Source organism: Cololabis saira, chromosome 19, assembly GCF_033807715.1.
Source record: "Cololabis saira isolate AMF1-May2022 chromosome 19, fColSai1.1, whole genome shotgun sequence".
In the NCBI taxonomy this organism is placed as follows: Eukaryota; Metazoa; Chordata; class Actinopteri; order Beloniformes; family Belonidae; genus Cololabis; species Cololabis saira.
Genome location: NC_084605.1, coordinates 35,603,003 through 35,618,357, shown reverse-complemented (window position 1 = coordinate 35,618,357; position 15,355 = coordinate 35,603,003). Strand labels below are relative to the sequence as shown.

General features: G+C 40.1%; 1 protein-coding gene across 1 annotated transcript in view; it reads left to right on the top strand.

Annotated features, from left to right (window-relative positions):
• The window catches only part of LOC133419473 (protocadherin-15-like), a 447,680-nt gene that overhangs the window by 278,014 nt on the left and 154,311 nt on the right, over positions 1–15,355 (top strand). The window contains exons 21-23 of the mRNA XM_061708668.1: positions 11,643–11,762; positions 11,920–12,105; positions 13,951–14,187. Of these exons, the coding sequence (XP_061564652.1) occupies positions 11,643–11,762; positions 11,920–12,105; positions 13,951–14,187 (543 nt within the window). The remainder of the gene's footprint in view (positions 1–11,642; positions 11,763–11,919; positions 12,106–13,950; positions 14,188–15,355) is intronic.

Genomic DNA, 15,355 nt, shown 5'->3' with positions numbered 1-15,355 from the left:
CCGCAAATCCTGATGGAGCTTTGGCTCCGTTAGAGGAACCTGCTGGTCCAGGACTAAGACTGGACCATCAGCTGGTTTAGTCTGGACCTGCTGGTCCAGGACTAAGACTGGACCATCAGCTGGTTTAGTCTGGATCTGCTGGTCCAGGACTAAGACTGGACCATCAGCTGGTTTAGTCTGGACCTGCTGGTCCAGGACTAAGACTGGACCATCAGCTGGTTTAGTCTGGACCTGCTGGTCCAGGACTAAGACTGGACCATCAGCTGGTTTAGTCTGGACCTGCTGGTCCAGGACTAAGACTGGACCATCAGCTGGTTTAGTCTGGATCTGCTGGTCCAGGATCTGGATCATCAGCTGGTTTAGGTACCAAGAGGATCTTCTGGACCATCTGTCCTGAACTGGACCAGCTGCTCCGGTTCAGACCAACATGATCTTTCAGCTGGAGCTGCTGCAGGTCCGACATCTCTGTCACTATGACGACCGTATGGGACGAGTACTGGAGATTAAAGCCAGATCCTAAAACATCCCATAACTGTGTCTGGACAGAAAAACATTAAAATACATTTTGCAGCGAAGAACAGTGTAGCAACCACATGTTACTTGGGGTCGACCGACAGGACAGAGGACACGGGGTTTCGTGAAGAAATTCTGATATTTATTCTTTGCACCCAGACACACGTGAACCAGCACCTTCAGCAGCTCTCCCTCCCTGTAGTGCAGCCGCTGTTTAAATAGCCAGGCAGGGTGGAGAGGTTGATTGGGCACAGGTGTGCCCAATCAGCTGAACCAGGCCCACCTGTGTGCTGCTCCCCACAGGCCACGCCCAATCCTCCACCCTGCCACAAACTGTTCTGTAAAGTTGTCTTTTAAAATAAAAGTAAGATGTCATGGAAAGGTTGGTTGGTACGAACTGATGTGAATCAGCAATGAATGAATGAAATTGAATGAAAGAAGTTTTTATTGAATGTTTAGGGAACTTTCAGAGTCTGATATGGAGTCGGCTGCAGGTGCTGCAGGATCCAGAAAGAGTTTCTCCGGTGATGGACCAGGATCTAGACCGGTCTCTCCTCCTGGTGATGGACCGGGACTTAGACCGGTCTCTCCTCCTGCAGATGCAACACTCCGAGTTAAAGCAACTTTGCTCTTTATTTGTCACGTTTGCACCTCGATAATCCCGTTGGAACAACTTGTCTTTCTGCAGCGGAGGAATCAGATCGTGATGCTTCATGTTTTAATTATAAATGTATATTGTTCACATTGTTATACTTATGAGCGAGGTGGTCGCCGACATCCACAATGTGTAGGACTCAATAAACGTGTACATTGGTCTTAATGCGTCAGTATATAAGACGCGTGACAGTAAAGCGGAACGAGGAGCCGTTTTTCATCCACAAACTTCTGTTCTGGTGTCGGTGCTTAAAATACAAACAAGAAAAGCAGAGTGTAATGAAGCACTAACGCTGCCCATAAACATTCACAAACCCTTACGATTATAATAAAACCACAACTCTTCACGGAACGCAACACAAAGCAAAGAACAACATTACCCATAATGCAATGCAGCTGAAATCGGAAGAAATGCGCCCAAATAAATTATTTTTTCCAGGCCTCAACATTTGACAGGACTGTCTCCAGCTCACAGCCGATGTTTTTTTAATTTGTTTTACTTGTTTTTGCAAGTCCCTTGTTAGGATGAGCGGTTTTTAATGGATAATTCTCTTCATTATCATATTCAAACATGTATTTGAGGGAGGAGACAGGGAGGAGTTTTGTGCTCCCGCATGTGCGCTCAAATCCACGTTGATTGTGATGTTCAAAGAAACGTGCGTGGATTTGGGCATACGCACCGTTTTGAACATCAGAATTTTGTTTTGCGTACGCAAAAATTCCACGCACGAATTCACGTTGAAATCCACGCACGTTTTGTTCATGAGGCCCCAGGTCTGGGAGGGGGCAGCCCACAATGCCCTGAGCAGTTCAGTTCTCACCACCTTTGTACCAGGCACTGAAGGGACCTCAACAAATACTGTTCGGTTTCATCATAATGTGTATTCCTTTACATGGTTTGTCTGACAGGCCTTTCCTCCCCAAGTCTGACTTCCTCAGAAAGGGTCAATGTGGGTTCTACTTGAATAAACCAGACAGATCACTACAGGATCAATGATGAATGATGAATGCATAAATGGAAAAAAGAATGAAAGAAAATACGGTCTGTAATTCGGAAACAGTTGTAGATATTGCAAATGCAGTTAAAGATTTATTAGGACGTCACCTTGAAAAGGAGTTGATGTTTGAGATATTAATCTTCAAAGCAGCTTCTTGTATTTATTTCTCCTAAAATCAATGAAGCATAAAATTTGTTATTTTGACCCATTGGCCCTGCAAACACGTCTTATATCATCACATTACATGGTTTTAAGCCAAAGCTCCAAACTCACCAATAGAAACCCTTGATCAGAGGCAAATCAACAAGCAGTCAGTACTCACAAATAAAGACTCAATTATTTGAAAACTACCTGAAGATGCATCAAAAACCAACAACAACCTATTGCAGAGCCATCTCTGACACCAGACAGATATCTAGAATGCTAAGTATCATTATCATTATTGTATCATTGCGAAGTATTAAGCTATGAGCAACTACACCATTTGATGAAAGGTCATGCTGCATCTTTGTGCCGATCACCAATGATGTCTTAGTATTTATGACTTAGATAGCTTTTTAATGTTATATGCTATAAAATTGTGTTTAAATATTAATTTCAAAGTGCAATGAATATTCTGAACCCGACCCAAATATCATTGTGTATATTTTTTTCCGATTCGACCGCGGTTGACCCTTCAGTTTGGATTTGCCCGCACATCTCTGTGTGGCAGCACATCCTGGACCTCAGCCTATTGCAGGAGAAGCTGCTGTTGCTGTGGAAGACATCCTGATTGGTTCCGGTGCCAAGGAAGTCCATCTGGTCACCCTGATGTCATACATCATGAAAAAACTGGAGAGACTGGTTTTGATATGGTTGGGTCCCCAAGTGAGACCTACTGTACTCTGGACTCTGCAGTTTGCCTACCAGGCCCATGTGGGTGTGAATCAGTGCGTTTACATGGGAAGTTTAATTATTCTTTAATTCAGAATTAAAATCCGATTTAAAATGAGTAAAAATTACCCTGTAAACACCTAATTCCGAATGAAAATGGCCATTCTGAATTAAACTTAATTCCGGAGTAAGTGGCTGGTTTATTCTGATTTTAAATCCAAATAGAATAATTCCGCGATCATGTATACACTCATTCCACTTTAAATCAATTCCGGTCTTTCTGCTCGTGTGCTGCTCGTTCCCTCGCCCGTCTGTCTCCATGACGCTTATATTCCACGCTGGGCTGGTTTTCCAAACAAAGTTTCAAGATGGCAGCACGCAGTAAACGGTGGTCAAGATCAGAGACCATTTATTTAATAAATAGCTTGGAGGACCTGGAAATAATTAAAAGAACAGATGGCAGCACGCAGTAAACGGTGGTCGTGCCAAAGTCTTCTGCCTCCCTCCTCCTCAGCACACGAAAGAAAATCATCGACATGATGTTGTCGTGCTGCTGCTTCAAAAATAAAATCAAAACAAATCCAAAAAGGATGCTTATAGTGTGGTCCTCCATGTTGTTGCTAATCGAGTAAGTTTGTTTTCTTCCTGTTGACGTAAATACATAAAGACGTCCCCCCCTATCCAGTCAGAACCTTCCCAACCCCCAGACCTTAAGAGGAATTGGATAAAGCCGATCAAACGTGTTTTCCATGTAAATGTCAATTGGGAATTACTATTTCCATGTAAACTCGAAGGAAAACAGTTTAATTCTCAATTACTTAATTCTGAATAATTAATTCCGAATTAAAAAACATCATATAACCGTGGCCAATGATGCTGTCATCTACCTGCTGCAGCTCAGTCACTGAGACCTGGATCTTATTTGACTTCTCCAGTGCCTTCATTAGCATCCAGCCTCTTCTGCTGAGAGAGAAGCTGCTCTGGCTGAGTCTCAGCTTCCCCTCATGTCTCCTGGGTCACTGAATATCTGTCATACAGGCTTCAGATTGTGCGAATCAGGCGGGGACTGGACACATTTGATTTTATTTATTTATTTATTTGCACATTTTTGAAAGAAGAAAATAAAAAAATACAATGGAATGCGTTTAGAGGAAATTTAAAAAGAAATTTAAAAAAAAAACAACATAAAAGAAAATGTGCTGGAGAGGTCAGAAACGTGTGTGGGCTTATCGAGTGGCCTCCCCTCTATGATACACTTCAGACAGTAAAACAAAACATACTTAAAAAAAAAAACACACAAGATAATTAAATAATAGTTAAAATAGACATCATAAAAAATATAATAAAAGGAGCAGACTGTAGCATAAACCAAAACAAAGAGCATCTGGATATATAGTATATACAGTGTACAGTGTACTTGTATGTACATGTAGAGACACACCAGCTACAGCAGACGTTAGTGGTACTGGGTCAGCAGCTGTTACATCTCAGTTGGAGTTTGTTTTTTAATCTTTTTTTTGAAGACAAGGAGGGACAGAGTGCTAGGTTTGAAATGTTATTCCACAGTATTTAATATTCTATTGCCCTGTAATGGTGCAACATCGGGGTGGATGGAGATGAGATGCTGATCTAGTTGGATAACTGTGAATATTGGATTTTATACAAAAGTATTGTTGGAAGTGGAGTGGTAGTGATTGGCTTCAATACAGAATTTTGTAAATAAAAATAGAGATTTGCATTTTATTTATATCAAAAATATTTATAATCTTGAGTTTAGAAAAAAGGGGAACAGACGGGGCCTGGAAATCTGACCTTGTGACTGTTCTAACAAATCTTTTTTGAAGTAAATAAAGTTTGTGGAGATATGTGCGACAGGTGCTGGCCCAGACAACATTACAATACAACAGATACGGATAAACAAGACTGGAATACAAAGTTATCAGGCAGGATCTATTGAGAACAGAGCTGTGTTTCCTAATGATTCCTATCGACTTCGACACCTTTCTGGCCACAGAGTCGATATGATCTTTCCAACAACATTCTTCGTTGACAATTACACCCAAAAATCGAGCCGAAGATACCGTATTAATTTTATTCTTTTCTATAAAAAGGTTGATTTGATTCAGTAAAACAGGAGGGCACTGAACAAACTACTATCGATATTGGACAATCAGTCTCACTCCCTTCGTGACATGCTTCAGAGGCAACAAAGCTCTTTCTCCAAAAAAATCATTCAGCTCCGCTGCCACAAAGAATGGTAGAAAGGACTTTCTGAAACATTCTGCATAATACTCTACACAAGTTAAATAATCCAGTTTATTGCAAAAGTTTAATGGAAAAGCTTCTGGGCCATTTCCACATCTGTGGCAGCACCGGATGTGACGTAGCCAGTGTATCACAAGTCATCAAAATCTAGATTCCAGCTGTTTTATTATTATGATGTAGTTCTGCCATGAAACGACGTAATCATTATAAATGACATAAGGGCTTTGCCTCTGAATAATCATTTGCATGATCATGCACTGCCTTCATCATCTGACTATTTTCTCAACAGCTGTAGCAGAAATCGCATTAAATTGGGAGAATAAATATGCTTTAGTCCATTGTCTTCAATGTCAACATTTTCTTTTACGTTGTTTTGAAGAGAAATCTTGCGAGAATTAGACTTATTCGAAAAATAGCGTTCAATGGAAACACAGACTGCAGCGCTGCCTTTACCAAACTTTCAGATTCGATTTTCTTTTGCACTCTCTGATTGTCCATGGGTCTATTTTCTCTCTATCTATCTGACTTGGTGCTCCATTACATTTCGAGCACAGTTTTCTCTCCGGATAGCGATGAAGGAGCGAATACAAACAACCAACAGGACTTTGTTTCCTTTTTTTTTTTTTTTAAGAGCATGCACAACGCTGCCAAAACAGTCTAATCTCCATTGGTACTAATAGTCACTGTGTGAGACATGATTAAAGTTTAATGCATGAAAATTGGGAAAATGTGTAAAAATTGGCCACTACTACTGCAATTATTGAAAGCATCTCAGGCACTTTTGTTAGTGATCTTAATTATGAAGTAAGTAAGTGATGTTAAACATGTTCAGTTCACAACACCACCTATCAAAAGAAAATACAGCTTTTACGTTCTCATACATGAACATGCCGATAAATTATTGTGATTTTATGAGAATACTTTAATTGAAAAAAACAAACAAAAAACCCTTTCAGCTGCTATTGCCTTAATATCTTTTGCGTCTTTTAATCTAGTTGGTCATGTTGGAAATGCATGGGATAGCTTTTGTTATTTTACCTCCTATCGTTTCTTTTCTACAGCTTTGCCTAATCGTCCTGTGGAGGATCTGTAGGAACACAGAATATGTTTACTTTTATTATTTGGGTGAATAATCTCATGCTTCTCGTAATGTTATCTTAATTCTTTTTGGAGGGCTTTCTGATTAGGAAATGGCGCTACAAGCAAGCCTTGATGCAGCTGTGCAAATACAACCATGTCTTCAGCTCTGGTATCCTCCAATTTCATGCAGTCACAATTCAGACTGCAGGCAATGACCAGTCAGACGGAGTGAACCAAACACCAGCCAGCAATCTGTCCCCTTCTCACCACCTCATTTTACTAGTTGAAGGAGATAATGGGGAGAAGACGTCACAGACATAGTCCAATGAAAGTGGTGCAACAAAGGAAAGCACACACATTTGCTTTTTGGAAGTGTAAATTAAAACCACTCTCTCATTAACTTTTGGACAGTTTAACACAGGGGTCGGCAACCTTTTTGACATGGAGTGCCAGTGTGAAATTTTCTTGTGAATGAATGTGCCATAATCAACAGCAGGCTAAAACAAAGTTACATTAAAGTATGACACAAAATACAAAAACATTTCCAACACACCTGGAATTATATTCTATACAGGCCACATGCAAGCATATTTTACAAGCATCAGAACAGCTTGTCCTAAAAAAAGAGGAAAATTCTTGACGCGGACGAGTGAGGGCGCATCGCGCCCAAACCCTCTAGGGGGGTCCGGGGGCATGCCCCCCCGGAAAATTTTGAAAAATAGACTCAAAACGGTGCATTCTGGTGGTCTCAAAGCTCCATAATCACATCTTTTATCAATGCAAGAATACACACAAAAAATCAGAATTTTTGCAAAGAATGATGCATTTTGATAACATAATATCACGCATTCATCATCATGGGTAATTCTTCATGCATGAATAAATCTTGAAATCAAGATAATCATATCTTAAACTTCTACAATGGCCAGAATCCCCCTTTCACACCTAAATTAATTGACAAAACTACAAAAGACAAGCAGCTCCTTGTCTTTCAGAACTGTGGTGTGGAACTCCGAACAGATCTGCTCAAAGTTCAGTGATGAGGAGCTCCACTGAACTATTTGTTATAATTTTGATTATTTAATTCTTTATTGATTTCATAAAATATTCAAATTTTTTGAGATTTTTTATTTGGGGTTTTCATTAGCTGAGGGCCATAATCATCAAAATTATAACAAATAAAGGCTTGAAATATCTCACTTTGCATGTAGTGGGAAATAATATATTTTTTTCACCTTTAGTTGAATTTATTGAAACTAATTAAGTTTAGCAATATATTCTAATTTTCCGACCTTCACTTGTATATTATGACCAATAAATAAGAGCATAATAAATGTCCCGTATCACACCATATCAAGCTCAGGGGATGTTTCAGGTATGAGGAACTGTGCAACAGATGCCTGGCTCCTCTGTGACGTTATATTACGTTTGTGGAGGTTCCTGCAGCATGCTGCCTGACACACCTCCGGGAGACCTCTGTTTCCTCTTTTAGGACGAGGTGGGGTGTCTGGAGCCTCTGGAGACATCTTGACTTGACTTTTTTTTTTGTTTAAAGCCGCGCGTGTCGGTGCAGTTAGCAGCAGTGAGAGGTAAAGGCTGATTTATGGTTCTGCGTCAGACCAACGCAGAACCTACGCCGTACGTTGCGGGTCGCCGCGTACTCTACGCCGTAGGCTCTGCGTCGATTTAACGCGGAACCATAAATGAGGCTTAACTAGGCAACGGAGCGCAAAAGGGTTCCGTATTGGTTCAATACGGAACGCAACTTTTAATTCCCAATTACGTAACAATTCCGTATTTCAAGGGGCGGGTGGCAAGCCCACACTCATCTCTGCACAGCCTACCTGCTGCAAAAAAGCAGTGCTGCTGCTTTTTTGTCCCGCTGCAAAAATGTGTTTTAAACTGAGCTGCCGCTCCTCTTCATTTCTGCTGCTGCCGCGTCCTGGCTGTCTGTCTGTGAAGGCTGATTTATGGTCCTGCGTTAAATCGACGCAGAACCTACGCCGTAACCCTACTTTTTTATTTTTTTTTTCCCGTTCCGCGGAAACCGCGGACATTTTTTGCTGAGACCAACCGAGCGGGCCTTTTCCAGTGTGCCAATGATTATGCCGCCGCGTGCCAATCATGGCACGCGTGCCTGAGGTTGCCGACCCCTGGTTTAACACTTGTGTCAAAAAACTTTAAAGGGGACCTATTATATAAAACAGGTTTTTTCTTGCTTTAACATATATAAAGTGGTCTCCCCTCAGCCGGCCAACTCAGAGAAGGAGGAAAGCAACCAAATTCTGCAGTGTCTGTACAGCCGCCCGGATGATCCGTCCAGTGTGATGTGGATCTACGAGCCAATAAGATTCTGCTCCTGTCGTTACGTAACGACGGGAGCGATGCGTGAAACCACTAACAACTAAATCTGGCCAGAACAACAACAACTAACTCCACCGGCTGGAGCTTCTGCCATTTTTTCGTAGCGGTGTATCGCGTCATTCAGGCAGCCAATCAGCACAGAGCCTCATTATCATAGCCCCGCCCACTCAGAATCCTGCATAGATAATGAGGTTAGAGAATGGGAAGATAAAGACATGGATCAGAGGCTGAGGCCCCGTTTACACGGAGCAAAAACGGAGGCGTTTTCATGCGTTTTGGCCGTTCGTTTACACGAAAACGGAGCTCAAAGTCACCAAAAACAATCATTTCTGAAAACTCCGGCCAAAGTGGAGATTTTCAAAAACTCAGCTTTCACGTTTGCGTCTAAATAGAGGAAAACGGAGATTTAGGCTTCAGAACGTCACATTATGCAACAGAAATGTCACCAGCGTCATGTGTGCGACCTGTGTTTACAATTAGTTTGGCCGCCGTCAATATTTTCTTGTATTTTACCTGTTTTATATTCTAAAGTCACACTTAAAAGTAACTCCACTTCTCTGTCACTCCAAACGAAAGACTATCGTTCCGTCTTGGAAGTAAAGCCTGAATTATGGTCCTGCGTTAAATACACGCAGAGTCTACGGCGTAGGGTACGCGGCGATGCGCGCCGTACGGTGTGCGTCGCTGCGTACCCTACGCCGTAGGCTCTGCATTGGTGTAACGCGGAACCACAAATCAGCCTTAACTGGAAGTTACACGTGTCATTTGTTGATGTTTTTTCCAGGATTCTGATTGGCTGGCATGACGTTAACAGCCTATTTATGCGGATTCGTGTAAACGAAGAGATTTTGAAAACGATCTTGTGTAAACGATGGAATTTTTCAAAACGTAGAGGGGGAAATATCCGTTTTTGTAAATACCCAGCTATGTATAAACGGGGCCTGAATTTCTAATTTATTTAGCAAAAGCAATCAAAATTTTGTTTTTAAGACATTCAAGGCCTGTTTAAAATAGGGATTAGATGCCATAATAGGTCCCCTTTAATGCAACTGGACAGAAATTATAATAAGGAAAAAAAGATGTCAGCTCAGAGAAGTGTGACACTGAGACATGGACAGGGAGCGAGCAAAACCCCAAGGTTTGCCTTCAACCCAAACTCTACAAGATCAATACCTTACAAGTCTGAATTTTTGCTTGAAACCTCCAGAACACGGTGTTCATTCCCAAGTTATTAAATTGTTGGTATATTATTAAAAGCATTCAGAATCTCTGAGTCAACTCACACCCATCTTTGATCTCAAACACACACACACACACACACACACACACACACACACACACACACACACACACACAGGTCCGTGACTGCATCTTGCCTCTGTAGGGACTAATATGCACACTTGCATGCGAGCAAGAGAACCCCTGATTAAAACATTGAAAACTATAAGACTGAAGCTGGAAGTTGAATAATTCATCTTGAGAAGTCCATCTATTATCTATACCTGGTGAAAGAGCCAGCAGTCCATCATAGGGCTTACACGGATCTCCAAAAGTCATTAAGTTTAAGATTTAAGGCAAGACTATTGGTTTTTTATTTGTTTTTGTCTTGTGAAATACCAGCGTACCAATAAATTTTGCAACGTTCCTAGTCCTTAATTAGCTTGTTAGGGCTGCATCTTGTTAGATTATCATGAGGAATGGCCTGATGCTAGAAATTTAAAACCCTCCGAAGTGTTGTCTCATCAGTTGCCTACTGTAGCACTCTAAACATTTAAATAATTGATGCTCATTATGTATTAGGACGCTATAAGATGAATGCAGAGACTGTTTTTAGATGGCTGTTTCCTCAGTTTGAAGTGTAACTTTAAAGGTGGGAGTAAATGGAAACACTGGAGGTCAAGCTAAAGTCTGGAAGACCATGAAATCTGCTGAAAAAGAATACTAGAGTCAAAATGATGTGCACCTTGAGAGTAATGAATGTGACTGCAGTGATGGGGAGAGTGGTGGAGGAGGTGCATTTCAGAAAATTAACATGTCAAGTTTTATTTTGCTGGTAGAGTGAACTATGGCTTCAGACAAATTCCACCTTCTATGCGAAGCATTAGCTAAAAAAGAATAGGTGAAAGGGCAACACTTTCTACAACATCACTTGAAAACATTTGAAAAGACCTCAAAAGAGCTGTGCACACAAGGCAACATATGTAAAGGCGGTTATTTCTGCAAGATGCAAGACAAATGGACAAGAGTGGATGGAATGGAAAGGGATTTACTGAAAGAAGTGGGAATGGCTCTGTGAGTTCCTGTTACGCGCGCACACACACACACACACGCACACACACACACACACACAGATACGATATCTTTCTTTACTTCAAAGGAAAAACTACGCAAAGGTTTGTCAAGGTTTTGCAAACATCATTTGAGAGCAAATTCACTCTTAATTAAAGGAATCTCTTTCCTCAAAGACAGCCTGGAGATATGCAAATGTTTTTAAACATCTGATTGAAACATTCACTTCTTTTTTTCATCATCAATATGTGCTTACAGGACTGTCTCAGAAAATTAGAATATTGTGATAAAGTCCTTTATTTTCTGTAATGCAAAAATGTCATACATTCTGGATTCATTACAAATCAACTGAAATATTGCAAGCCTTTTATTATTTTAATATTGCTGATCATGGCTTACAGCTTAAGAAAACTTAAATATCCTATCTCAAAAAATTAGAATATTCTGGAAATCTGTAAACTGTAAGCCATAATCAGCAATATTAAAATAATAATAATAATACTTTTTTAATTGCATTACAGAAAATAATGAACTTCATCACAATATTCTTATTTTCTGAGACAGTCCTGTATACCTGTTGTGTTCTTTGTCTTTGTCATGGTTCAGGCGTCAGATCCAGACCTCGGGGCAAACGGCCAGGTCCATTTCCAGCTCGTCAACCACCAGAGGATGTTTTCCATCGACCCCACGGGGACTATCAGAACTGCAGCGCCGCTGGACAGAGAGGTCAGAGGAAGTCACAGATTTGTTCCACATGAGTGCCAGAGTTTATTGGATGCAGCACAAAGCAGAAAACAGTAAACAGTGTGAAAGATGTCAGCGCAAATATTTGTCCGAGGTCGTACTGTTGATTGTTTTTCTCCACACATCTCTGACCTTGAAGGCGAAAGGTCACTACTTCCTGGTTGTGGAAGCTGCGGACGGAGCGGTGGACCCTCGGAGATCCAGATTAACGCTCAGCGTCACGGTTCTGGACGTAGACGACAACAGCCCCATATTCTCCCAACAAATCTACGATGTGAATCTGCCAGAGAACAGCCCAAAGGATACCGTCATATTACAGTTAAAGGTGGGTGTAGGCAGTACTCGAGTTGTAAAAAGAAATCAGGGGGGGTGGTGGATTTTATCATATGGAGACAGATAGTTTGTGCTGATTACAAATAATATAATATATTACAAATAATAGCAGTGACCAAAACACCTGCAGAAATACTGCAGGAATGACATAGCAGCAGTTAAATGCAGCCTTCTGTAAGCTTTAAATATCCACTGGGCTTACATCAAATACATCAAAACACAACAATAAAAAACACTTTTCTGAACTTATCAATATGACTCTGTCCTTCACAGGATAAGTAACATGGATCACTGCAAAAACTCAAAATATTAACAAGAATATTGGTCTTATTTCTAGTTAAAATGTCTCATTTTAGTAAAAAAAATCTCATTACATTTAAAACAAGACAAAAAAAACAACAATTTTCACCTGTTTCAAGTAGATTTTCACTTAAAATAAGTAGAAAAATCTGCCAGTGGAACAAGATTTTTTTGCTTGTAATAAGAAGATAAATCTTGTCCCACTGGCAGATTTTCCTACTTATTTCTAGTGAAAATTTACTTGAAACAGGTGAAACTGGTCAAATAAGTTATTTTTCTGGTGATGACTCTAAATGTTGAAATAGCAGTAAAACCATATTCATTAATGAAATGACATAAGGGATGGAAAGGGGGGATGGCAGTTTTACAGGGGGGATGATTTGGACCATTTTTATTTCAGGGGGGATGATTTGGAACGTTTTTATTTCAGGGGGGGATGCCATCCCCCCTCATCCCCCCCTCACCCCCCCTCATCCCCCCTCATCCCCCCTCATCCCCCCTCAACTCCAGTACTGGGTGTAGGTACAGATGGAAAGGCCAGTTTTGTAATGACTGGCACATTTTCAGTTAAACTGACCTGTTTTCAACCAATAACCAACTGTTTGAGACAATGTATGGATTAGTTTTATCTTGTAAAAAGCTACATGGATTGAATTACAGTGTAGCATAAGAATAGAATGTAGCATGTAGCATAGAATAGAATGTAGCATAGAATTTGTGTCATTTGAACACCAGAGTCAATGGAGATATTATTAAAATTAAAATAAAAGGTTCATATTTCTTAAAAAAGACTGATTTTACGAGAACTCTTCTGTGATATATGGAATTGTCTTGTCATTTCAATTTCAGGATTGTCTTTACACATCTAATGTCAACAGGGCTGTGCTCTCTAAATCCTTTTCTTTTTACTTCAGAATTCAGCATATGTGACATTACTTAACCAACATGCAATAAATGAAAACAGCCATCTATTATTCTAATTATACAGTTGATATCGTGACTCATTGGCTTTGATGTTGACTTGCTGGAGCTTTTATTTTTCCGACATCATGTAGTTAAGCATTTTAATACCAGTGTCAACATCGTTACCCTGACTAAAAGCTGCTCTATTGATCCTGAACAAAAGCCTTTGAAACAACAGTTTTACCGCTACTTGATATTCCAAAAAGGCAACCTAAGAATAATGTTTTCATGACTCTGACAAATCTCTGTTATGAGATTCATAATAACGTTACTCAAGAGATGCTCAATTTTCTTTGAAGATATTGAATACTTGACATTGCCCTGCAGCATTGAAGATGTGATTGAAAATTAAAAAAAATTAAAAAAATGAAAATGGCAGGTTTTCCCTTGAGCAGCCCAGTTAAATACCTGCAAAATGAAGAATACAGTATGGATCCCATTTCAGGTTCACTGAGGATGATTATTGCTACAGTAGCTCTGATGTAGATCCTACCTGTAAAGATGAAATATTTAACCTCCCAAAGTGAATTGTACGTCAGTCATATTTCCTTGTTTCCTGTCATCCTTTTGCTAGGCGACGGACGCAGACCTCCGCTCTAACCTCACATATCGAATCAGGACGGAAGACTTGGATCCTAAGATAGAGCAGCTTTTTCACATCAACCCCACGACAGGAGAGCTGTCGGTCGTCAAGGTCCTGGACTTTGAGGCTCTGACTGAGTCTGATCCCACGTACATGTTCACCGTGGAGGCCTTGGACACCGAGGGAGCCATGCCTCCTGGTTTAGCCTCCGTTACTGTCAGAATAATGGTGAGTGGGGCTTTCTTGTACAAGCGTAAGGGCAGGAAATTTAATTAAACCAGTATTAACCTCTGACTAACTCCAGCAAGATGTCTAATGTTTTTTCAACTCTTAAATCCGTTCTGGTATTGGGCTTTGCAATTGATTGATTTTTCATCATGATTTGAATTTTTTTTCCCTGGATGTCTTTTGTTGCTATAATCTGATTGTTGTTCCGCCTTTTTCTACATGCTTTAGTTTCTCTAGTTCAGGGGTCGGCAACCCGCGGCTCTAGATACATTTAGACTTTTTTCTCGAAATTTTGACTTTTTTCTCGACATTTCGACTTTTTTTTCGGCATTTCGACTTTTTTCTCAAGATTGTACTTTAACATTAATCTTGACATTTTTACTTTTTTCTCGAAATTTTTACTTTTTTCCCCAGTTATAACTAATATAGAAACATGCAGAATGTGTTGCCTTCATTCTAAGGCTTATACAAGACTTTTCATTTTTTGCGGCTCCAGACATATTTGTTTTTTGTGTTTTTGTTCCAATATGGCTCTTTCAACATTTTGGGTTGCCGACCCCTGCTCTATTGGTCCTGTGACTGTTCACTGGCTTCCAGAGACAGTTTCTTCTGCTCCCTTTAGTACAAGTGGCTGGAAATCAAAGTCACATCCAGTACATTCAGACTAATTCTTTGTATTGAAAAGGAAAAGAAGGTGGATGGCTACCAAGGCTATAATAAACTAGCCCATAATCAACAAGAATTCAGTGCTATTGATTAGAGAAAAAAAAAAGATGAAATAATCACCAGAATTTAAACAGCAGGTGATAACAGTTATGATTTGGGTACAAAAGCCGCGTCCAAGGCCTCGTCCTTCGAGGACAAAGACGAGTCACAGAATGCAAACTGCCAAAAATCATCATGCAATTAAAAAAGTTTTATCATTCTCACCTTGAAAATCATCAGAATGATGCGGGTCTTTTATACTTTTATAATTAAAATTAATTCAAATAGTCTTGAAACATTCTGTCCATACAGCCCAAGGATGAAAGCTGAACAGCTTTGATCTCAAACCATTCAGTCCATAGTTTTGAAGAATTATTAATCAAGTAACACAAAACTGTTTCAACAAAAATAAATCAATGTCTGGCATTCTTATTGACCTTCTTGGGTTTGGATGCAGCTGCGA